Here is a 25,846-nt window from a genome sequence, read left to right on the forward strand (position 1 = left end):
CCCTAGCTAACAGGACCAGTGGTCAGGGATGATGGGAGTTGTAGTTTGAAAACATCTGGAGGTCTGAGGTTGAGGAAGCCTGGCTTAGGGCCCCACACTCTTGGGGGCCTCAAAAAATTTAAAGGGAGGAAAAACTGGATGTACATTTCCAAAATATAAGATAAAAAACTAAAGAAAACCTACATACAGCAACAGTGTTTTGTGTTGTGTAGGCTCCTATGATGCAAGTCCAGTTAAAATACAGAGTTTGGGATATACTCGCCGTATAAGACAACCCCCGACTTTTGAGATTTTCCTGGGTTAAAAAGTTGTATGCCTCGCATATATAGAGAAGGCCTGGGTCTCATACCACCATATCATGACTGCCCTGGTACAGATCTATCAACCTGACCTGCTCCATAGCCAGGAGGGCAAGTTATCTCTATCCCTATCCTTTCTCATTGAAACTCCTTCTCAGATCACTTAAACGTACCATCTTTTCTCAAATCTCTTAGTCAAATGTATTTTTCAACTGTTTTTTATTCCGTTGTTTAATAAGCCACATGTATACCATGTTGGATACACTTAGGACACCAAAGGAGTGCTTGGTTCCAAAAATACAGATATCACTTTGAAGGAACTATATGTAACTAGATGATCACTGAAGATTTTAAATTGGCTATTAGCTACAGGTCTCAAGTACACCCTATTGAAATGAATGTTGACATGAAGTGATAATGCATGGACCTTAAAAATTTCAGGCACGACTGTGTCCTATGTGACATTTGTACAGCTTTATTATTAAGAACAGGGATGCGGGTGGCGCTGTGAGTTAAACCACAGAGTCTAGGACTTGCCGATCAGAAGGTCAGCAGTTCGAATCCCCCGCGATGGGGTGAACTCCCATTGTTCGGTCCCTGCTCCTGCCAACCTAGCAGTTCGAAAGCACGTCAAAGTGCAAGTAGATAAACAGGTACCGCTCCAGCGGGAAGGTAAACGCTGTTTCTGTGTGCTGCTCTGGTTCGCCAGAAGCGGCTTAGTCATGCTAGCCACATGACCCGGAAGCTGTCTGCGGACAAACGCCGGCTCCCTCGGCCTATAGAGCGAGATGAGCACGCAACCCCAGAGTCAGTCATGACTGGACCTAATGGTCAGGGGTCCCTTTACCTTTATTATTAAGAACATATTAAAACATTGTAAATACATTCATCTGAGGGACTCCGGTAAAAACAATTCAAAGATAAAAACATTTTTCATATATAAAATAAAATATTCTGAGTTTAATGTCCCATTGAAGAACAATGAAATCGAAGTCTTTATATTTTAAAGTTAGTGCACACCGTAGTTATTTCTAAGGTAGTCTAAAACAGCCGATGTACTTGATAAAACATTGAAAACTTTCTTTTCTTGCTTTGAAGTAATCCTTTCCAGCATGTACATTAAATGGTGGTGAAAGCATGCAAAGGGAGTCCCATGTTCAAGAGCAATATCGACCCAGTCTTGCAGGCAACGCAGAGGTGTTTCTTCATATCCTGCAAACATGGCAGGATTGGCTAAAAGCCCCCTAGCAACCATGATACCTAGCATGGAAAATAATACAAACAATAAATTAAAACTGCACATGATTTCTCCTATTTGTTTAAAGGCCTTGTGTTGGACACATTACCATGGGAGTTTAGTTAAATCAGATCCCCTTAGAAGTTGCAAGTCTAATAATATGACAGTGGCATTTTTGTCAGCAGGGCTTAACAAAAGGCTTTGGTTATATGTCTAAATGGGAGGGAGGGAAAGAAAGTAAGAACAAAGGAAAGATGGAACAGACTGGAAATGGGAAGAGAGAATGTAATTTGGGAGATGAAGAAGTAAAAAGGACTGCTTCTTCAGATATTACAACTGCACTCCCTTTGAACACTTACCTGTGAGCAATTTCTATTGAAAACAGTGGGAGTTACTTCTAGGTAAACATGCATAAGACTGTATGGCAACACAGTGGAAATTTTTGTAAGGCACTTTGAGTCTCCAGCATATACTCAGTACAGTGCCAAATTAAGTCCTAGGTCATCTAAATATATTTCAGCCCCACATCGGTGAACACAGATTTTTTTTTTGCTTTCAATTACAGCCGCACTTATTAACATACTTATAACTCTGACCTAAAGTTAATTTTGTCCTCAGTTCTTTCGCAGTGAAAAATAAAGCGATAATCTCTGTCGCAAGATCACTTTCCAGATAAACTTTCCATCTGCTACAGTTGATTTATGCATATTTTATGTTTAGTCACTCTGTTCTAGTTCACAGATTTACTTTTTGACCTCCCTGTATGCTACACTTTTATGTATTTGCACATTTACTTGTCTTACAGTGAAAATCTTATGCATGTTTACTCGGAAGTAACTGCTCCCAAGTTCAATGGCGTTTACTCATCAGTAACTCTGCTTAGAATTGTAGTTTAACAGTGCCATCCTACGCCTGTTTACTTGCAAGTAAATTCCACAGTTTTCAATGGGACTTCCTCCCAGGTAAGTAGACGTAGGACTGTAGCTTTAGAAACATTATTTCATAGATACTAAGTGAACCAATCCATTAAAACTACCTTCAATCTTAACTCATTTATTGCAAATAATTCAAGTTTAATGCCAGGAATAAAATATACACATATATTCCCCATTTTTTGAGAGGGCAGAGCCGAAATGAGCCCACAAGTTGTTCTTACCATCTGATCCTGTTTTTTGATGAACGTCCTTCACATCTTTTAAAGATTTAATGTCACCATTAGCTATAACCGGTATAGACATACTTTGTTTAATTATTTTAATTGCATCATAGTGTACTGGCTGGTGTCTTTCTTCTACATTTCTCCCATGGACTGTAATCCAGGATACTCCAGCTGCTTCTGCTTTTTGACACAGGTCCACAGTTCTCTTTAGGTCATCATGAATCCTAGCATTACAAATAACAAAAACATCAACATTCAGCATGTATTATCTGAATGGCATGAAAAAAATGGCACAGAGTTAAGAACCAAGGGGGGAAATGGGGGGGGGAATGTTAAAAAATATAAGAATTTCAATTCAATAATTAAATGTTTTTAACCTATTTTAGTTGTTCTTGTTTGCTTTTAGAGTGCCTTGAGACTTATGTGAAAGGTAATTTAAAAATTAATGAAATAACAGCCCCCCTTTTCATTTTATCCTCACAAAAGTCCTGTGAGTGACAAGTAAGGAACTTCCTCTACACTTGTATCAAAACTTACCTTATCTTAATAGATACTGAAAACATGGGGTTTTCCACTTGATTTCTTACCAGCCTCACCATCTCCTGCACCAGTTCTGGTTTGTTTATTAAGCAAGCACCAAAACCTTCTGCCATAGCCCACCTTGAATTGAAATAACAAAATAATGTTTGTGTATTAAAATAGATAGGTTAATTTTTCCTTTTATCATTCTTGTGAGGAAGCAAAATAATGATATGAGGGTTTCAGGAAATCCAGACTAATTTTCTAACATGTTCCCTTTGTTATAGAAGGATTAAACGAGGGCTGCCATACGTCCTGGACATTATTGGGATTTCAGAGGCAGAATTGACATCTGGGGGAATTTCCGAAAGGCAGTGCTTTGTCCTGGATCTTAGACAAGTCAATTGAAAAATTGTTGGTTTTTTTGGTGTTTTTGTAAAAGAAAGCTCAACAACTTTGAGGTTCGTCTAACTAATTTTGGGTTTCCCTTAAAAAAGCTCAACAATTTTGGGGTCTTCCTAAAAAAACCTCAAAGCTCAACAACTTTTGGGGTGTCCTGGTTTTTACTTTTTGAAATATGGCAACACTAGTTTAAACCCTACATTAATACAAAGCATTAGCCGTATTCTATATATTTAGTATCTTTTGAGATTCTGACGCAACCAAACCTTGAAGGCTGGAGGAGTTGAACAGAGACAGAGAAAGACCTGAAGATTCCAGCATTGCCTGAAAAACATTATCTACACACCAGGTCCAGCTATAAATGGACTGCTTATCTACCCACCGAGAAATACAAGTTTCTCAGAGGTCAAATCTACCCAGACCTCATGTCAGTAGAGCTTCAGAAATGGTCTCTAACACTAGTTACCATGCTATGTTTATTTATCGGAAGTATTTGACTTTGCCTCCTCTGGGAAAAATCCAGTCTGCAAACACCCATGGAAAGGAGCCAGGATTCTGCACATATTCAGTGGTTGTATCTAACAGTGTTGCTTGGCTTCTGTTACAGGATGGGCAGCGAAGCTATCTCCAGTGATTCCTCTTTACAGCTTCACCTATCAGCTCAGAAGTGACCCTCAACCATCTGGAGCAGATTTAGGGGTTAGGAATATTATGGGGGGTGGGATCACCAAAAATTGCTTCCCTACCTGCTTTGCTGGTATAAACCTTACTGTCAAGCTGAGTGGCATGTTGGATCATAGCTCTCAACCTTCCCTTTTTTTGCGGGAAATTCCCTTATTCCAGCACTGCTTCCCGCTGCTATCCCAGATTGTTAGATATCCCGTAGACTGTCTCTGAGACAGGAGAGACTGCTGATCCCTTATTTTCAAATCTGAAAGTTGACAGCTATGTGTTGAATACAACCTCATAAGTTTATAGTTAGCCTCTATTTAATGGTTGGTTTCAGTCAAATGTTGACACAGAAGTGTTCTTCCTGAAGTTAAATACCGTATTTTTCGCCCTATAGGATGCACTTTTCCCCCTCCAAAAATGAAGGGGAAATGTGTGTGCATCCTATGGGGCGAATGCAGGCTTTCGCTGAAGCCTGGAGAGCGAGAGGGTTCGGTGTGCACTGACCCCTCTCACTCTCCAGGCTTCAGGAAGCTATCCGCAAGCCTTGGGAGCCCATGGGAGTTCCCGCCGGGCTCCCACGGCTTGCGGAAAGCAGCCTGTTCTGGGGGCTGGGGTCGGGGGAAGCTCGGGCTTTCCCCGCCCCAGCCCCGCGCCTGGGGGGGAAATAATTTTTTCCCCTTTATTTCCCCCCCAAAAAACTAGGTGTGCCCTATGGGGCAAAAATACGGTAATTATCAACCAATTACATTAATTGTGAATTCATAAAGTTATATAATTTGAGCCCAGTTTATTCAGAGGCTTGCCTGCACCTATGCAAACCTGTTGGCCACAGAGACCCTGCTTATAGGCACACAATTAAGATCTATTAGGCTGGCCGGCCTGTTCAGTGGTAGCTCTATTTTTGCAGCTCTACTGGTTTAAACGGTACCTTTATTGTTCAAATCTGCATTTTATGCAAATGATGCTAGGCTATATATTGTTTTTGGACTGCTCTTTTAACATTCTGTAATAGCAATGAGATGTTTTTTCTTGTGTTTTATATTTTAATTGTTTATGTCCAGAAATGCAGGATATAAATACTTATAAAAGAGTTAAAATGTGCAGTTTACTCATTGCTCCCTGAGTTTCTTAAAATTTTACCTCTGTGGACAGCCACAATTTACATCTACGCCATCGGCAAAGGGACTGATGATACAAGCAGCTTCTGCTAGAACGTGTGCATCTTTAGCGGCAAACTGAACAATCAGAGGGCGATCACCTGATAAAATGACATTTCATAACAATGAAAAAATACACCACATATACACATACAATGTATTGGGTCTGATTCTAAGATTTGAGGGTTAATTTAAGGATATTCATGGGAGGAAAACTTTTCTCACAAACCCCAATTCTGCCAGCCACCAAAGGGTTAGGGACGCTCTTGAACAATATGAAATGGGGATCTGCTGAGAGAGGGAGAAATCACTCAAAAGTGGACAGGGTTCGGGTCAAAATGGGGCAATTCTTCCCTTCTGCAGGAATGGGGCCCGCCCCCCACATGCTACATCGGTCAGGACGACCCTCTGGAAAAGTGGTCAGGGGGTGCAGGTGGGTGTAAGAGGGGGAGAAAATGGAAAACTTTCCTTCCACAAATTTATTTCAATTATCTTAGGATGTAAATCATGAAGTCTTGATAATTTTTCAAAATAGGATGCTGCAGATGGATGGCCGAGGGTGCAAGACAGAGGCTTGCTTAGCGTCTCTTACTGATTTTGTGCGAGATTCGATTCAGGAATGACCTGATTTCAGGCACAGTCTCTTAGGCTACCACCCTATGCACCAGGTGTGGAGAACCTCTGGCTCTCATCTGCCCCAAAAAGGATGGCCAATGGCCAGGAATGGTAGGAGTTGTACATCTGGAGGGCCAAAGGTTCCCTGCACATTTCCCTGGGAGTACCGTATTTTTCGCCCTATAGGACACACTTTTTCCTCTCCAAAAATGAAGGGGAAATTTGTGTGCATCCTATGGAGCGAATGCATGCTTTCGCTGAAGCCTGGAGAGCGAGAGGGGTAGGGAATTCCCGCCAGGCTCCGAAGGCTTGCGGATAGCGTGTTTTGGGGACTGGGGTCAGAGGAAGCCCGCTTCCCCCGTCCCCAGCCCCGCAAGCTCCGGGAGCAGCGGCGAGGTTGCGTGCAATCTTGCTGCCTCTCCTGGACCTGTTTTGGGGGCTGGGGTCAGGGGGAAGCTCGGGCTTCCCCCGCCCCAGTCCCGCGGCTAAAAACGAAGCTGTGTGCAACCTCTCCCAGCTGGAGATATATTTTTTTTCTTTATTTCCCCCCCTAAAAACTAGGTGCGCCCTATGGTCCGGTGCGCCCTATAGAGCGAAAAATACGGTAAGTCCCAACTCATTTAATGAGACTTACTTCTGAGTAGACATGCATAGGACTGCACTGTTAGCTGTTATACTACATCAACACGTAGAACCTGCGGGTGAATAATAAACTGAATAATAATAATGCTGCTAATAATAATAATAATAGATAAAAGTGGGGAAGGGGAAGCTGGGGACATTATTCACAAAAGTTCCCTGCTATGCCAGAACAACCATCTATAATTCCATGTCCTTACTCAAGCAGTCAAGCCTCATAAAAATGCAGACATATGTAGGTACAGAGAGGAACAACATGCAATGGGCTGGAGCACCATGTGTGTGGTAGTAAAATGTGTTTTATCAATGGCAGCTAGAATTTGTGATCTCCAAAACATAGTTATGTCTGGAGTTTGATGGAACTAAGGTGGGAATCCAGCTGTTCTGGTGATGCTGCAATCCTATGCATGTTTACTCAGAACTCAGTGCTTATAGTATATAGGACTTTAGCTTAAATAAAAGTAATTTTGTAGAACTTTATAGAATCCCCTAGCTAAAGGAGCATCAAAAAAATGGCCCAAAGTGGCCCTTGCATTTTATCTAATGAAATCTGAAGAAATGCAAACACAATACCTTGGTTTGTAGTAAATTCACTGTGTCTAGCTTTTACAGATCTGACAAAATCAGCTGCAACAATCATTGGAGTGTAGCATAAATCACAGTCGTATTTCCGGACTAACGTTCTGAAAGGCAATCTGAAAAACACGGAAAGATCTGAGAAACTAAAAGTACTAATTTTAACAAAAACACTTTTTGGATAAACAAAATGTATGCCATTTTGGTGTTTTATTCCGAACGACACTAAGTGCAACAGAATCACTTCTCATATAAAGAGAATGAATTTTTAAAATTGCTTTCAAATGCTCTTTTTCCATAAGTGGCCAAAAGGGGAAAAAAGCTAAGATAATGCCATTCTCAAACCGTGTATTGTGGAGTTAGCAGTTGTGTTTATATGTTCAAATGATTCAACAGGCTGAGGCACATTACGTTTCATTGTGTGGCAACTGGAACATTTATTTTATGCGATATCTCAAAAATATAAAAAATTAATTAGGCTATTCCTGGGCAAGTGTTATGAGTACCTTCCAGCCCAGCCAGCTGAGCTGATAGCACAAAAGGAGCTAAGAGCTAGGCACCCATCCATCATGCCTGGTCTCAGCTCCAGCCAAGAACTATACTGTAGTACCTCAGGTTAAGAACTTAATTCGTTCTGGAGGTCCATTCTTAACCTGAAACTGTTCTTAACCTGAGGTACCACTTTAGCTAGTGGGGCCTCCGGCTGCCACTGCCACGTGATCTCCGTTCTCATCCTGAGGTAAAGTTCTCAACCCGAGGTACTACTTCCAGGTTAGAGGAGTCTGTAAACTGAGGCGTCTGTAACTCAAGGTGTCTGTAACCCAAGGTACCACTGTAGTCCCTCCAGGTTAGCAACCGTCATAACAGAAGCTGTACAGTCCTACCTTGGTTCTTGAACTTAATCCGTTCTGAGAGTCCGTTTGACTCCCAAAACCGTTCAAAAACAAGGCACAGCTTCTGATTGGCTGCAGGAGCTTCCTGCACTCAAGCAGAAGCCATGTCGGACGTTTGGCTTCCGAAAAGCGTTCGCAAACTGGAACACTTACTTCCGGGTTTGCGACATTTGGGAGCCGATTTGTTCGGGAGCCAAGCCATTCAAGTACCAAGGTACCACTGTACTTCTAAGAAAGGGAGGCAACTATTTGACATCATTCTGGTAACCAAGTTCAGCTGTTTTTCCTGCATTAGCTGCTGCCATATTGAAGGAAAGAGAGATTAGATGAGTTTCATCTGTGCAGCACAGTTCTGATTAAAAAGTACATTCCCACCAAATTGTCAAAATTGGAAATATCCTGCAGGTAACTGCAAAATACTTAACACATATTTCTTTGTTGATAAAGTTCTAGAGGAGACTGTGAATCGGCCTCCATGTGTATAGAAGCCTCCAGGAATGTTTAGAAACTATCATTTTTGACAGTTGCTTCAGCCACTCTAGCAACCCATTGCTGCTGTTGTCACCGCTCACCTACTTGAATTACTTGCTGCAGTCCGTAGCATTCACATCAAAGTAGACCAATTGGCTCAAAGCCTTGATAAAATGTGATTCACAAACAGAACGAAGTACTCACAGCTAAGCGAAAGCTAAAGCTCCTCTGCTGGCTAGCAAGGCTGCTCTTATACCTCAGTAACTTTTGCTATATTCCATTGCTGTACTGTGTACTTTGGAACTATGGACCGCAATAAAGCTGTGTGTGTACTTACAGCTAAGCTAATCTACGGTAAGTATAATTTTCTTGGATAGAATTGTTTATTACAACCCAGGAAAATATGTGAATAGGAAGCAATCTGAAAATGGCACTTACTTTGAATATCTAACCATAGGAGCACATATTTTCACAATAGTCTCAGAGTGAAACAAATCAACTGGATTTCTTAGCGGACACTGAATGATTTCTCTGGACTGACTATTCACATAAAAGTTATCGGGCCACATCTGCAAAACAAAAAAACATGAGACAACTGAGAAAAAAGCAAACTTTTAATCTTGCTAAGCTTGCAACATTGCAAACAACTGTGTGTTTTTAAAAAATACCATTTGATCAATAGCTTCAGTAACTTCAAGCTCAATAAAACACTTAAAACATATTTTACAGCTTCATAGCAGTGTCAAAATAAGCCAGGTTAAATTCAGAAGGGATTTTGCCCCAATGAGCCTTCACCACAAAGCTTTGTTTTTTTTAAACTATTTGCATACAGATCTGAAGTCGTCCCTCACCAAAAAATACCAAAACTGGCTAGCAGAACTGACAATATGACATCCTGATTCAACAGAGCTGCATGTTTCAACGGATTGGAGTCTCAATGGCTGAAATTTCAGAGGGCCTACTACGTTGGTCAGCTGCAGCAAAAACAAAGTACTTTAAAAAACTAATACATTTTATTGCACATAAGCCTTCACATAAGGTAAAGATAAAGGGGACCCCTGACCATTAGGTCCTGTCGTGACCGACTCTGGGGTTGCGGTGCTCATCTCACTTCATTGGCCAAGGGAGCCACCGTACAGCTTCCGGGTCATGTGGCCAGCATGACTAAGCCGCTTCTGGCGAACCATAGCAGCGCACGGAAACGCCATTTACCTTCCCACCAGAGCGGTAACTATTTATCTATTTATCCCCGTCGCGGGGATTTGAATGCCGACCTTCTGATGGCAAATCCTAGGCTTTGTGGTTTAACCCACAGAACCACCCGTGTCCCAACCTACTATGGCCCAATTCAAGCACCATACACTCTTTTTATTCTGATGAAGGGCTCCACTCCTTAAAAGCTCATGCCAAAATAGCGTTGGTTCGCCACACAGGGCCAGCCCAAGACAATTTTGGCAACTGAGGCGAACCACAAAATAGTGCCCCCTCTCCATGCCGGAGAAGAAGCAGTGAGTGAAGATCCACTCCAGGAACAAAGTGATGGGGGATAAAAAGGGTTCCTGGGATAAATCAGTCAGCTTGAGACTCAATCTCAGGCTTGCAAGTTCGAGTCTTACATTGGGCAATTGGACAAAAAAGATTCCTGCATTGCAGGGGAGTCGGACAAGACAACAACAACAACACCCAACCCATTTGTCTGAGTTTCCCTTCCAGCTCTAAGATTCTGTGATCTACATCAGGATCTGCTGCCCCCGTGGATTCTGCCGCCCGAGGTGGTTCCCCCACCTTGCCTCAGGGTGGGGCCGGCCCTAAGAAGCCACAATGCCCTTGTCAACTTGCTGAGGCTACTTTTAATGGACGAGGCTCTGAAATCGCCACAAATTGTACGACTAGGCGCTGTGGGTTAAACCACAGAGCCTACGGCTTGCCGATCAGAAGGTTGGCGGTTCGAATCCCTGCGACGGGGTGAGCTCCCGTTGCTCGGTCCCTGCTCCTGCCAACCTAGCAGTTCGAAAGCACGTCAAAGTGCAAGTAGATAAATAGGTACCACTCCGGTGGGAAGGTAAATGACATTTCCGTGCACTGCTCTGGTTCGCCAGAAGCAGCTTAGTCATGTGGCCACATGACCCGGAAGCTGTACGCCGGCTCCCTCGGCCAATAAAGCGAGATGAGCGCCACAACCCCAGAGTCGGTCACACCTGGACCTAATGGTCAGGGGTCCCTTTACCTTTAGGAGCCTTTCAATAGCCCTAACTATTCATGGGGTTGGGGTGAGAATGATGGGCAAACGCTTGCTCAAAACACAGCTTCTCCCCTCCAAATAAGAGAAGGAACGTCCTGAGCAGCAAAGAAAGATGATGGAAAAAGAACCAGGACGTCAGCAGAGGCAAAAAAAGAAAAAAGCCTGCGAGAAGCTCCTTTGGGGATGTGGAAGAAGACTACGGAACGCTACCTTGTCCCTTCTGGCCCTTCCGCCCTTCCGTAGGGCCGGAGAGCAGCCGGTTTCAGCGGGAAGAGAAGGCGAGTGTCCTGAACGAAATTAAAGGGAGACTATAGAAACAAGAAAAGTATAGAGGGAGCAAACAGCCTCGATTTCCGATTTTTTAAAAAAATTTTTAAGGCGCTGCACCTTTATTACCTCGACATTTTTTCTTTCTCTCTTCTGCATTAGGAGTTACCTCGGAAAGTTACCGATCGGGTTTAGGGCGGGGGTAGCGTTAAATATAACGAAGAAGCGAAGTCAAGTCAGGACCGAAGTAGTATATACGTCTAGACTTTGGTGTATCTACTGTTTGGTCCTGTTTGGAGCTTTATGTGAGGCGTCTCAGCGGGGCCGGCCGTAGACTTACCAATATTGAAGAGTTACGCAAAGTCTGCGAATGTTGGGTTCCTTCGAAAGCGAGAGCAGCCCTAGTCTAAACAGGGACATCGTACGGCTGTGATAGGGCGGAGAAGACGCGAGGCCCGTCGCTTCGGGTCGCGTGGGCAAGCAGGGCGTAAAAGCATCTTGTTGATAAAGTGTTCGGGTTAAAAAGCAAAATGAATGAATGAATGAATGGAAGTATCTGAATTCTGCACACAACGGACCTCTGGGATTATTAGGCAGGAGTTTGGAGCGAGATTGAAGGGCGGGCGACGCTGGGCTGGAAAAACCGAGCCACGCTCATCCGATCGTCCTGCGCAAGAGTCGGACGGAGCTGCAGGGCTCCTTCGCTGAGACACAGCCACGGCAACGATGCCCTGTTGACACCTGCAGGGCAATTTTTAGAAGGGCTTAAGCCGCGTTTCCCTTAAGAAGCAACGCCCGCTGCCGCATTATTTTCACTTTCCAATTCATTCATTTCATTTAAACAGTGGCGTAGCGTGGGTTGTCAGCACCCGGGGCAAGGCAAGTAATTTGCACCCCCTAACCCGTGGATTTGCGCCCCCTAACCCTAACCCCCAGATGTTGCGCCCGGTGCGGCCGGCCCCCCTGCACCCCCCACACTACGCCACTGCATTTAAATACACTATAACTACAGCAGCTTGTCCAGCGGCGCATACTTCTCAAGTTTCGTATACAGCGCATTACAAAGGGAGCGCAAACATCCATCCTGCCTCTGCTGCAAACGTCTTCTTGAAGGAGACGCCCGACTGCTACCCAGTCACAGTTTGCACTAAAAATATATAGATATATCAGATTTAATATATCTATTAAATTCCCAGAAATTTCACATATACATTCCCACCCATAACAAGATCTTCCTTCTGTTTTGTCGACTTCCCATTTTCCATGGTGATTTTTTTGCAGCACCGTATCTTTCCCCTCTCTCATTCCTTCCGCTGCTCAGAGTTCAAATCCTGCACAGGATGCCCTGGCTCCCTATAGGGCACTGCTGATGGACATTCCCGCCCGAAGGAACCAGGAAGCGACCCCCTCCGGCGAACGGTTTCGCCTCTGCTTTCGCACCTCTACGTTTCCCGCCGCCTCCCGCGCTTCCGGTCCCGCCCATCCTGTGGCCCGGAGGCGACTTCCTGTCCCAGAGTACCTTACACCGAACCATGGACCACAATGGTGAGTTGGGGAGCGGGCGGGGGACCGGGCGGGCCAAGCGGGAGCCTCGCAGCTTCCTCGCCCGCCCGGCGGCGGCCTCCCGCTCCGTCTCCGCCCCGACGCGGAACCGGTAGCCGGAGGAGGGCGGCGGGGCCTCGAGGGCCGCGGCCTTGTTTCGAGCGGGAGGGCGGAGCGGTTCGAAACGCGAGGCCTGGCGCGGCCTGGGCCTCGGGGGGCCGTCAGGCTGCGCTAGGCCGCCCGCTCCCCTCAGCGGCGAAGGCTCGCGGCGCCTACTCCCAAGTACGCCCGCTCCCCTCAGCGGGGAAAGCTCGCGGCCCTTACTCCCAAGTAGGCCCCGCTCCCCTCAGCGGCGAAGGCTCGCGGCCCTTACTCCCGAGTAGGCCCCGCTCCCCTCAGCGGCGAAGGCTCGCGGCCCTTACTCCCGAGTAGGCCCCGCTCCCCTCAGCGGCGAAGGCTCGCGGCCCTTACTCCCGAGTAGGCCCCGCTCCCCTCAGCGGCGAAGGCTCGCGGCCCTTACTCCCAAGTAGGCCCATGTCGAGCGAGCCGCCGTCCTCCGACACGGGGTGGGGAGGCTACAGAGCTGCTCGCCTCGCGTCTTGACAAGCTTTGCGAGGCGCCGCCTTGGGCCGCCTCTGGAGGGAGCGGGGCTTTAAGGCTGCCCTTTGCTGGCCTCCTCTCTGCTGAGCCCTTCAGGGGTCCCCCTAACTGGGGTGGCTCCCCCTTCGCTCCCTCTATAGCAGGATAAGCGCCCCTCGAAGCAGGTTTCCTCCTTCCGCGCGGAAAGCATCAAGGAAAGGGGCTTCCCCGCTGGCCCCAATGCCGGATTTAAGAATCTGCCACACAAGTGATAGCTTAGGGCCCCATTCTCTTGGGGCCCCCCCAAACAAATTTAAAGAAAAAAACCTGAATGTACAGTTCCAAAATATAAGATAAAAAGCTAATAAACTTTGTACAGCTTTCCAGCCCAAAGAAGCGTCTAGCTGATGTATGGTTTATGCTTAATTACCTATGTTTTGATGGCTTTTTCCGGGGGACACACCGTGTTTGCAAATACTGGACGTCTCTTTTCTTTGGAGTTTCTGCCGCAGGGTCACTCCCGAAGTCAGGCTTTCTCTCCGCGGGGAGGGAACACTGTTTTGGGCGTCTGTGGTCTCTTTCAACTCGGGAGACCCCTCCAACGCAACAGCGTGTCCTTTTAGATGCAGGAAGGCCTTCTGGACCTTTTGGGGGTTGTGAAGCCTAGCAAGCCCCCTCTTTCACCCCTTTGGTGAATGCTCACCCCTTGGAACTCCCGAGATGAGCGTCCGAGAGCAATCAGCGGCAAAGCGGAAGTCCTAAACTTTGATAAAATACATATTTTGTTATGTGCACATGGTTTTAGATACCTATTAGGTCCATAAGTTGCCATGTAGCATATATTCAACGCAAAAAACACACACCACAATTTGTTGTTGACAAAGGACAGCTGGACATATAAAGAGCCCCATTATCTTCAGTAGCTTAGGGCCTCATCAAACCTAAATCCGGCCCTGGGTGGCCCCTTTTCTGTACGTGCAAATGGATGTAGCAGCCCATGTCCCCACCATCACCACACTCCCCACTACATGCGGGTCGAACGTGACTCTGAAAATAATAATGATAATAATTTAATGAGTTTATATGCCGCCCAATACCCGGAGGTCTCAGGGCGGTTCACAGAAAAGATCACAACATATATACCGTATTTTTTGCTCTATAAGACTCACTTTTCCCCTCCTAAAAAGTAAGGGGAAATGTGTGTGCGTCTTATGGAGCGAATGCAGGCTGCGCAGCTATCCTAGAAGCCAGAACAGCAAGAGGGATCGCTGCTTTTGCTGCGCAGCAATTTCTTGTTGTTCTGGCTTCTGAGATTCAGAATATTTTTTTTCTCCTCCAAAAACTAGGTGCGTCTTGTGGTCTGGTGCATCTTATAGAGCAACAAATACGGTAATCAGAATAAAAGCAACAACCCAATAAACAACACCCCCCGAAAAGAGCCACATTTTAAAAGGATGTTAAATAGATCAACCAAAGGTTAGCAGTTTTTTGGGGGGAGGGTTATTGGTTAAGGGTTTTGTGGCGAAATGCCTGGTTGGAATTGCATAGGAGGGCAAACATGGCTTCCTTCAATTCCCCCCACCCCCACCCCATGAGTTAGAAGTACTATCTGGAGTTGGTAGTACAGGAGTTTGGGAGGCAATGGCTTGAATCGGACAGGGGCAGCCTGCAAAAGTGTCCCTGTCGCTTAATGGATTAAGCTCGCTTTTGTTGTTGTTGATTTAATCATGCTGCTTTAAAGCATAAATCATTCAACACGAATAGGAGTTATTAATGTTGCAGTTGTTGTAAAAGGGTTTATTATGGTGACCGGAATGTAATGGAAATGAGTAAGGTTTTGGGACACAGAAATAAAGCAAACCATCAAATCTAGCACACGGAGAGCCACTTTATCTAAATCGTGTAATTTGGTATTTGAACGATTTGTATTAATAATTGTATTATAAATTGGTATTGTTGTAATGAGGCTATTACTGGATTGTAATTGAAAGCTAATAAAAATTATTTTTAAAAATTCTTGCTGCTTTAAAACAAAAAACACAAACAAAACAAGGCAGGGTTTAAGCATCTTTACTAGATAAGAGAGTATTGATAAAAATTCCTTTTATCTCTCATGAAGTAAAATGTGTAAACATTGGTAGCTGTTGAGCTACTGCAGCATTTATCCGGCTGCTTTTGGGCTACAATTCCCATCATCCCTGACCACTGGTCTTGCTACCTAGGGATGCTGGGAGTTGTAATCCAAAAACAGCTGGAGAATCAAGTTTGGGAAACACGTGTTAGGTTGCTCATGCCCTTTTAAAGCCTGCATCTTCTCATAGGTCTACTGATTTTGTTTGTCATATTGGAATTTATTAAAAGCAGCTGAGGAGTCTGTGCTCCTCCATATGCTGCTGTACTACAACTCCTATCATCCCTGACAATTAGTCATGCTGGCTGGGAACAAACGCTGAATCCATCACAGAGTTATAAGATGTATTTCTGAATATGTCACTGTCAGCTTATGTGTAAAGATGGGCTAGGACCAGGGAGACCCTGGTCAAATCCCCTTTTATCTATGAAGCACACTGAGTGACTCCGGGCCAGTCATTCTCTTTTACCTGTACCTAGCTCACACAGCTGTTGTGGTGTAATAAAGGAGTGGACAGCCACCCAGAACTCCTGGGAGGAAGGGCAGAATAAATATACAATAAAATCAAATTAATTTTAGGCACATTTGCTGTGGGCTTAAACTATGGATCAGTTCTAGTTTGAAGCACTTGCAAAGAAACACATCTGATATGGATTGGGATCTATTATAACAAGGAACACAATTATTAATTTGAAGCAGGTGCTATTTAGATAGAATTATAGTAACAGATGTGTAGCCTTGGGTTGGTTTCCAGTTACTTCATTATACAGTGAGGGATATGAGAAATGCTAGCCCTTCATTGAATTTTTCTGTATGTTTTGCTCTTTTTACTTAAAGCCAAATAATAACAATACTTGGTTGTAATCCTCACCCCTGCTAGGAGCAATCCCACTTGAATTAAGTAGGATTTACTTCTGAGCGTACATGGCTAGAATTGCACTGTAGGTGGCCTAATTTGCAGGCAAAAATTGGTTTCTTCAACACCTTTACATGAATATATAGTTTCTAGTATCAGAGTTTAGCTTTCTTTTGTACATAGGACTGAATTAACAAACAGAATAGACTGCGTGTCTGATGAGATGATTCCTCATTATACACTCTAGATTTGAATAACTTTAGGCTTATCCACATTTACCTTTTGCCCTTTGCTTTCCTAGGCAGATGTCTGCTTTCCCAGTCTGTAGCCAAGCAATTATTTATTTATTTTTGCCCTGCCATTACCCGCAGGAAAACCCACTCTTTAACACTGAATTGGAGTATTTTGGATTTTCTGTGGATTGCTGTTTGCTCTGATGCAGCAGCAAAGAGCGGGTGTTCATGGAGAAAGTACTCAGACATAGAGCTTTAAAGTGTGGCCTAGAAATGGGGCACATAAAGGAAGTCTGGATGAGCCTTCTGTTAGTTTGATTTGTGATGATGCGGTAACTGCTCCAAAGATTCTTCCTATTTTCCTTGCTGCTGAAACCACTGAGCTGCTTCCGAATTGAGTCTAGAGAGGTACATGTGAAAAGTACAGGAGATCCTCTTTGAAAGTAAGATTACATCTTTCAGAGGGTGAAGAAGAGAAGCAGTTCTACTGATTTGCAGAGTTCTTTCAGCTAATGAAACTGGAAAAATGAAAAGCATCACTTCAGTTTATATCAGTCATGTATTGTGCAAGAAAAGACTGGTCCCTTCCCAAGCAGTTCATAGTCTAAAATTTCTACAGCAGGCTTCCTCAACCTCGGCCCTCCAGATGTTTTTTGCCTACAACTCCCATGATCCCTAGCTAGCAGGACCAGTGGTCAGGGATGATGGGAATTGTAGTCTCAAAACATCTGGAGGGCTCAGTTTGAGGAAGCCTGTTCTACAATATGGCAGGCAACAAGGAGAGATGGGATAAGAGGCCAGAGTAACCAGGGAGGAATGCAGTTACATTTACTGTATTTTTTGCTCTATAAGACTCACTTTTTCCCTCCTAAAAAGTAAGGGGAAATGTGTGTGCGTCTTATGGAGCGAATGCAGGTTGCGCAGCTATCCCAGAAGCCAGAACAGCAAGAGGGATCGCTGCGCAGCGATCCTTCTTGTTCTGGCTTCTGAGATTCAGAATATTTTTTTTTTCTTGTTTTCTCCTCCAAAAACTAGGTGCATCTTATGGTCTGGTGCGTCTTATAGAGCGAAAAATACGGTACTTCAACTTTATCTCATTTGGGAATTAGGACTAAGGAATCTAGCCTTCACCAACCTGGCACCTTCCAGATGTTTTGAGTTACAACTCTCCATTGGCCACAGCAAACATCTGGCGGGAACCAGGTTTGTTGTTAAGCTAACGGTGTCACAGAAAACTTGAGTTTTGAGGAGGAGATCTGACCTAACAACTTTGTTATGTTAACCTTTCTTAAAAGCAGTGGTTTGCAAAATGCAGAGTTCTTCATGAGAGGATATTCAGAAATGGTGCTATTTACCTGTTTTATATTCATTCATTTATTTGAATTTATAGCCATTAGGTCCAGTCGTGACCGACTGGGGTTGCGGCGCTCATCTTGCTTTATTGGCCGAGGGAGCTGGTGTACAGCTTACAGGTCATGTGGCCAGCATGACTAAGCCGCTTCTGGCGAACCAGAGCAGTGCACAGAAACGCCGTTTACCTTCCCACCGGAGCGGTACCTATTTATCTACTTGCACTTTGATGTGCTTTCGAACTGCTAGGTTCGCAGGAACTGGGACCGAGCAACAGGAGCTCACCCCGTTGTGGGGATTCGAACTGCTGACCTTCTGATCGGCAAGTTCTAGGCTCTGGTTCAACCCACAACGCTGTCCCTTTACCTTTTACTATCCTTCACCAGATGGTTTCCAAAAGTAGCTCCAAGTTAAAACAATTAGAAATAATTTTAAAACATTATAAAACTACTCTCCCTACCCTTCAAAAATGTATGCTCGACATATAGAATCTGTGTGATAAAAATTATACTGTTATAAAGTACATACTGAGACGGGAAGAGTCTTAGAAATTTTTTGAAGTGTGCTTGTTTTATGATTGGCGCAGTAAGTCAAATAATGTTAATTGATTGAGTATTTGACTGTTGTCAAATACTCATTAAAGATATGCTGATGATGCTTCAATAATTGACTGTAATTGCCTTTAAAGAAAGTGACATTTTCTTTTACTAGTTACTGTTCCTATTCCTTTATTTATTTTGTTTTAATTTTCAGGCTTTAGGCTTGCACTGGTATTTCAGGATAAAAAACAAGGAGAAATATTTGTTGAAGTTTTAAGGAAACCTTGTCTAATATTTTTTAAAGCTGTAATTCATAATAGTTGGCTTAAAAAGAAAATCTGCTAGTACAAGGCAAGGCACCCCATTTTCACCAATACCCTTATCAATTGCAGTCCCCTGCTATATCCCATACTATTCTAGGGGTGGTGGCGATGATGGAGGACTGTATTGAATAGAAGGAATTGGTGGAAATGATTTGCCCTGCTTTACGGAACTATTTCTGTTAGCATAATACTGCCTTTGAATACTTCCCTTTGTTTTTGTAGTTAGCCTAAGTATTAAATCTGCCAGTCATTAAAGGATATTTTCTGTTGTTCCAGTAAAGTTAATGCTGTGTAATTATTTGACCTTAAATCGACAGTATTTGAGCAAATCTTTTTTGATCAGTTACGAACCAGATGTTCACTGTTTCTCAATCTTATGACATCTGGGCTTCCCCCCGCCTTCAGGGTGAGGTGTGGGATTGGGGAAATGTAATGGAATGCTTCAATTTTTTAAAAAAAGTAGAAAACTGCATTACAGGGTGGAGTTATAGTCTACTCCTTGCCATTTTTAATATGTAGGGAGTTTTGTGTGTGTGAACTTTCAAACAGAATGTTTTCCCTTTGTAGTCTGAAGTAGTACACTCTCTGAATATGTTTGCCATGTGGTGAGTTTTATCTAATTTGGGCCTTTTTTTAGCTATGCCACACTACTAATAAATGCTTTAGTTTGACTTTGCTATTGTAGTTGCTGTTTGCAAAAGGTAATCTATTAAAGCATGATTTTGTCACTTGTTATTGTAAACATTCCCGCAGAAGCACCAGGTGAATAATTTTTTTAGTACTATTAAACATAAGTTCGTTCTTCAGGAGAGAGTCTATGTCAGAGAGAGCTGGTTAATAATAATTTCACATTGTTTTTATAGCCTGTTATTTTGTAGAAACTCTTTGAAAACTGTGCTCATCTGTGAATATCGGGTTAATTTGAAGGGGTAAAAAATATTGTTGGCATTTGGATAAATCAAAACAGATACATATCTTTTATTTATTTTTTGCATAGACAATGATTTGCAAGGTACAAATAGTTCCGGATCATTGGGAGGTCTTGATGTTCGCCGACGCATCCCTATAAAGCTAATCTCCAAGCAGACAAACAAAGCTAAACCTATACCACCTCGTCCTGCGAGAAGTATGAATAGATTGCCATCAAAGGCTGGTGAAGAAGGTAAGAGAGAAGCTTTAGCAGCTTTTGCCATTTATAAAAGGTATTTCAGAATTGGCGGTTTGCAAAAGATAAGCTGAAGGGTCCATGGGGCAAAAGCAGGTTGGATTTGATTTAAATCAATTTGATTAAAATCATGATTTAAATCACTAGTCAGTAAGACTTGATTTAAATCATTTTTTTACAGAAAGACTCTTTCTTGCTTGTATAATCTTAATATTTACAACCAGATGAAGGTTTCATTTTTGGAATAATAAATTTTCAGAGTAGTTTTTACAGTTATATCAAAAATTACTGTTTTGGTTGTACAATTAGAAATACATAGATTATTATGAAATTATCATGAGGTTTAACTATATTTGGACAACTTTTCCGCTGTACTTGATTGGAAGGAGAAAAATAATCATTTCCTTAATAACAGTTTAAACAATTCATTTAACTATAACAATAACATTATAGCATATGCATCCATGTTTGTTAACTGATGTGGTTAAACAATTAAAAAAAAAACCTAGACTTGAGTTTTAGCATACATGAAAAACTTAAAACAAATCCTTATTTCCTGATTAATAGCCCTTGGACTATATTGTAGCTTAAATAGAAATCTATTTTTAGAAGGATTTTTCCTCCAAAAGCATTTTATTGTAAAAATGCAATTTAAATTTTTTAAAAATGCAATTTAAATTTTTTAAAAAATTGTTTCCCCCTCCAAAAAAAAAAAAAACCCATTGATTTTTATCCACCCTGCTTGCTTGTCATTATCCAATCTGCTGTGCCATTCCAAGCAAAAAGAACAACCTTCTGGATCAGACCAAAGGCCTGTCTAGTCCAGCATCCTGTTCTCACTGTGGCCAAACAGATGCCTGCGGGAAACCTGGGAGCAAAACACGAGCCCAAGAGCATCCTCTCTTCACGTGGTTTCCAGTGACTGGTATTCAAAAGCATTCCTGCCTCCCAATGGTGGAGGTGGAGCATGGCCAACATGGCTAGAGGCCATTGATAGTCCTCTTCTCCGTGAATTTGTCCAGTGCTCTTTTTAAAGCCATTAACATTGGTGGCCATTACGGCCTCCTGGGGGAACGAGAGCCAGAGCTTGACTGTGTGCCATGTGATGTACTTTCTTCTTTCTGCCCTAAATCTTTCAGCATATGACAAAATGGCATCATGTGTCAGTGTGAGTGCAGCTAAAAAACCCCACCTACAACCAGTTACCAGCAAGGTCAATCTAAATTTTTGGTTTGTTCCCCCACAGAAGAATTTGACTACAACGAAGAAGAACGATATGAATGCAAAGGTGGTGATGTGTTTAGTAATCAAAGAAGATTTCCCGGACACCTCTTCTGGGACTTCAAGGTTCACTAATTGACTCCGTAGTTCTGAAATACATTCTAATTTAAAAATTATAAAGTCAAAATGTTGTTTTTAAACAGGGATTGAGTATCTTGCTTTTTGTAATACAGTGGTACCTTGGTTCTCAAACTTAATCCGTTCCGGAAATCCGTTCCAAAGCCAAAGCGTTCAAAAACCAAGGCGTGCTTTCCCATAGAAAGTAATGTAAAACGGATTAATCCATTCCATACTTTTAAAAACAACCCCTAAAACAGCCATTTAACATGAATTTTACTATCTAATGAGACCATTGATCCATAAAATGAAAGCAATAAACAATGTACTGCAGTCACACAATCAATCAATCAATCAATCAATCAGTAGCTGAACTGGGTTCCACACAGTCACAAAAACAAACAGAAAAAGAGCCGCAAAAACACAAAATAAATAGCAAAAACAGACAAACCTCAGCAAAACACTTAAAATGGAAGTGTGGCACAATTGGAAGCGTAACACTCAAAATGGAAGTGCGGCTCTCAAAATGGAAGCATAACACTCAAAACGGAGCATGTTCAGCTTCTGAAAATGTTCGCAAACCGGAACACTTACTTCCAGGTTTGCAGTGTCAGGTTCCAAGTTGTTTGAGTACCAAGGTGTTTGAGAACCAAGGTACCACTGTATAGTGCCTAACCTGTTGCTAGTACTTAATACAACTGAATAGAATTTTTAGTCCTGTTCACAAAAGTGTGGTTTTTTTTTGGCCGGGGGGGGGGGGAAGTGGGCCTCATCCCTTCCAGAAAAACGTACCCAGGATGCTTTCTATGCATTTAAAATATGCAAGTGTATTGTGATAACCAGCTGATGAAATATGATGCTTGCCGTTTTGACAGATAAATTTACTAGGAGAAAAGGATGATACTCCAGTCCATTTCTGTGACAAGTGTGGGCTGCCAATCAAAATGTATGGACGCATGGTAAGCAGAACTATATCATACAGCTATGTCATATGGATAGCCATGTCTTCTCAATGTAGCCAACTTACAATATATGCTCATTTAACTTGTGTGCATTCAGCTTTACGTGCTTGGCAAAAATTTTAAAATAGGCAAGGGGGCAGACAATTAGGCGGCGGGGGGGGCAGGGAATCGTTGACAATCCCAGCCACCATTGAAGCCAGTGTGTTTGGACTATACGTGATTTTGGCTGTAGGCGCTATCCCTAGAATGTAATCACAGCGTAAGTTGCGAGTCACCTGTCTGATGAGCTGCAAAATCACTCTTGCTTTTGTATCATGCAGAGCCCTGTTAAATTAAATTTGATATGGTGTGCATTGAAAGATAGCATGGAAAAAATATATTGATGTTCTTTTTCAGTAGTGTGTTTTCCAAAACAATGACCTATATATGATTTCAGTTTGCTTTTTTGTGTGAAAGCTTTTCCAGTTTAGCAAACTGAATGTAGATTTGTTGTTGGTTTCGTTCATCTATTATTTTGTATTCCATTTGTATCCTGCTTTTCCTCCAAGGAGTTCAGGCTGGGATACATTATTCCTCCCCACTTTGTTTTATTCTCACAAGAACTGCAAGGTAGGTTAGGCTGAGAGATAGTGACTGGCCTAAGGCCACCTAGAGAGTTTCTTGGCTGAGTGGGGATTTGACCCCCATATCAGGTTTTTTTATTGTAGTTTAGGTGTGGACAGTTTCCTCCAATCACAGAGTACCCAAGTTAATGGAAGTTTGTCATTACCTTTGAAGAAGCTCAGATTGCTCTCAGAACTGGGTTGTTAAAATTAAATCCTAGTACCGGATATTGGATGTTTTAGTTTGCAACCCATTTGTACATGGAACAATCCAAATTTACATTGTGGTTATGTATTTTAATTGGGAGACACTTGCAAAACCAAAGAGTGTCCAGCAGATGGAAAGGGAAGCCTATATAATAAGGAAATGTATGAAATACAGCACCACTAGGTATCTAATTTCTCTGCAACTTCGTGGACATTTTAAATGTAAGAATTTTATTCTCAGCAACATGCTTTGGAGTGTTCTTGCTGTTATTTGCTTATTAGTGTGCAAAACATCTTACAGTCCTGGTAGCTGGGTAAGAATCTATTATGAAGAAAGCATTGGATGGTATCCTATTTAAAAGTGAAGAGTTTACAAAGCATTGATTTGTTCATGTGGTTTTCTTTCCTGGTTTTTTAGATACCCTGCAAGCATGTTTTCTGCTATGATTGTGCTATTTTACATGAGAAAAAAGGTGACAAGATGTGCCCAGGGTAAGTTAAACTGACGAATCTGTTTTTGTTGGTTGGGGAAATACATTGCTCCTTTTTTCTGGTGATCAGTTGTGTGTGACTTTACTCCATGTGTTCCCTCACTAAAAGGTAACATGTAACTCAGCTCTTGACTGGGGATGAGAGGAAGGAAGATGCTGGTAAATTGGACAGGATCTGTAGTTGCCCATGACAAAAGGGGCCGTATCCAGCAATTATATTAGATAGGCAACAGAGTAGTCTGCAACAAGGTTAAGGGATTATTATTATTTTTATTATTATTATTTATACCCCACCCATCCGGCTGGGTTTGGTTCTAAACTTTACCTTGTAAAATTCACTGTGCTTTCTTTCTAATCAAGGGCTCAATCCGTGCCACAAATTTTAAATTGTTATTAACGGAGAAAGATTATGTTCAGAAAATTATCCCAAGGTATACATAAGCTATTATAATACGTGTGCTCAAGACATCGATTCCATAAAGCATATTTTGTTGCATTGTGCAAAATATGAGCAGGCCAGGGCTGAACTGATACTACCCTTGCTGGTATCTTTCCCGGGAAAATCAGAGGCTCACTACGTCAGGTTCCTACTGGAAGACCGGACAAATGCTAGAACGTTAGCAGTGGTAAAGTTTTTATCGGTGGTTGCAAGAACAAATGAGCCCTATATTCCAAACAAAATGCTTGGTTAACCTGGAGGTAGGCTGTATGAATTGTGTATTGATTTGTAATGATTTGTGGGGTCTCTGGACTGTAATAAAGATTGATTGATATTATAATACGAAGCAGCTAATCTTGTCCCTCCCGTCCCCCATGATTGTTTGTTTATGAACTTGTACAACTCGTAGTAATGCCTGCAAACCGCTTTCTTGTTTCTCCCCCCTCCCCAATATAGCTGTAACGAATCCGTGCAGCGAATTGAGCAGTGTGTCCGGGGGTCTCTCTTCATGTGTAGCATTGTGCAAGGTTGCAAGAGAACCTATTTATCCCAGAGGGACTTGCAGGCTCACATCAACCACCGCCACATGAGAGCCGGCAAGCCGGTCGCGCGGCCCCCGCTGGAACCGGCCCACCCTCCGATCGCTCCTCCTCCTGCCGAAATCCCCGAGCGCTTCATCCTGCCTCCCGATAAGCACCACCTGAGCCACATGCCACCGAAACAACACATCCTGATGCCGCCCCCGCTGCAGCACGTCCCTCACGAGCATTACAACCAGCCTCACGAAGACATCCGGGCCTCCCCAGCGGAGATGTCCATGGTTCCCCCGCCCCCTCGCTCGGTCAGCCAGGACACCTTCCGCATCTCCACCAGGAAGCACAGCAACCTGATCACGGTCCCCATCCAAGACGATTCGAATTCCGGCGCTCGGGAACCGCCGCCACCGGCCCCCACACCTGCTCACCACCACCCCGAGTACCAGGGCCAGCAAGTGGTGTCCCACCCCCACCATATCATGCCGCCCCAGCAGCATTACGCCCCTCCCCCTCCCCCGCCGCCGCCAATCAGCCACCCCATGCAACACCCTCCCCAGGCTGGAGGCACTCCTCACCTGGTGTATAGCCAAGCTCCGCCTCCGCCAATGACCTCCGCTCCTCCACCCATCACCCCTCCCCCCGGACACATCATTGCCCAGCTGCCACCGTATATGAATCATCCTCCGCCGGGACCGCCCCCTCCTCAGCACGGCGGCCCGCCGGTCAATGTAAACGCTCCCCCTCCCCATCACTACAACCCGAACGCTTTGCCAAAGTTCAGTGAAGACCAAGGAACTCTCAGCCCTCCGTTCACTCAGCCGGGGGGGATGAGCCCAGGCATGTGGCCGGCTCCGCGGGGGCCACCTCCGCCTCCGCGAATGCAAGGCCCACCTTCTCAAGCTCAGCTTTCCGGACCACACCATCCTGATCAAGCCAGATACAGGCCATACTATCAATGATATTACTAGTAATTTGAACTAAGAAGTAAGACATAGGAAGGATAACTTTCTAAACAGCAGCCTTTTAATGGAGAGCTCTCTTTTTTTTTCCTGTTCTGCTTCATTTATTTGAAGAAATAAAAAAGTTTTAAAATGTGACTGTAAAAGTCTGGGGACTTAATTCTTAAGGTAAATTTTTAAAACCTTGATCGTAGGACTCTTTGACGACTGATATACTGTAGTGCTGTATGGCTCTGTAGTTGACAGTGACATTTTAACAGACGTTGTGTCCATAGTCCGGTTGAAGTACCCCAGAAATGAACATTTGTAATATTTCCCAAACAACCGAACACTTACTGTACCACTTGAAGGTATTTTTGTTAAATCTGATGGTTAGTTTTATTTGTGATACGTTTCCTTTTTTTGTCAACCTGTGTATAATTAAATTTAAAATATGGTCCAAAAAA

General features: G+C 43.4%; 2 protein-coding genes across 7 annotated transcripts; one reads left to right on the forward strand and one right to left on the reverse strand.

Annotated features, from left to right (window-relative positions):
• Positions 1-238: 238 nt before the first annotated feature.
• Positions 239-13,231, reverse strand: DUS4L (dihydrouridine synthase 4 like). 6 transcript variants are annotated; one of them, XM_081927881.1, is made up of 8 exons: positions 11,278-11,441; positions 9,188-9,208; positions 7,273-7,394; positions 5,429-5,546; positions 3,233-3,355; positions 2,693-2,919; positions 1,147-1,559; positions 239-772 (listed from the first exon to the last, which is right to left on the reverse strand). In XM_081927881.1, exons 1-7 carry the CDS (start codon positions 11,283-11,285, stop codon positions 1,309-1,311), a joined length of 870 nt encoding a protein of 289 aa, XP_081784007.1. In that variant the 5' UTR covers positions 11,286-11,441; the 3' UTR covers positions 239-772; positions 1,147-1,308. The 6 variants fall into 6 exon arrangements, with proteins under 6 accessions (XP_081784007.1, XP_081784008.1, XP_081784009.1 ...); XM_081927882.1 differs by lacking the exon at positions 11,278-11,441 and adding an exon at positions 8,322-8,466 and having other exon boundaries at positions 240-772; positions 9,078-9,210; XM_081927883.1 differs by lacking the exon at positions 11,278-11,441 and adding an exon at positions 11,092-11,172 and having other exon boundaries at positions 327-772; positions 9,078-9,208.
• On the forward strand, positions 12,568-25,846 carry CBLL1 (Cbl proto-oncogene like 1). Its single transcript, XM_081927761.1, has 6 exons — positions 12,568-12,693; positions 19,699-19,863; positions 21,113-21,213; positions 22,080-22,163; positions 23,394-23,467; positions 24,362-25,846. The coding sequence occupies exons 1-6, from the start codon at positions 12,681-12,683 to the stop codon at positions 25,398-25,400; spliced, it is 1,476 nt and encodes a 491-aa protein (XP_081783887.1). The 5' UTR covers positions 12,568-12,680; the 3' UTR covers positions 25,401-25,846.

Source organism: Podarcis melisellensis (assembly GCF_964234715.1).
Source record: "Podarcis melisellensis genome assembly, chromosome: 10".
In the NCBI taxonomy this organism is placed as follows: Eukaryota; Metazoa; Chordata; class Lepidosauria; order Squamata; family Lacertidae; genus Podarcis; species Podarcis melisellensis.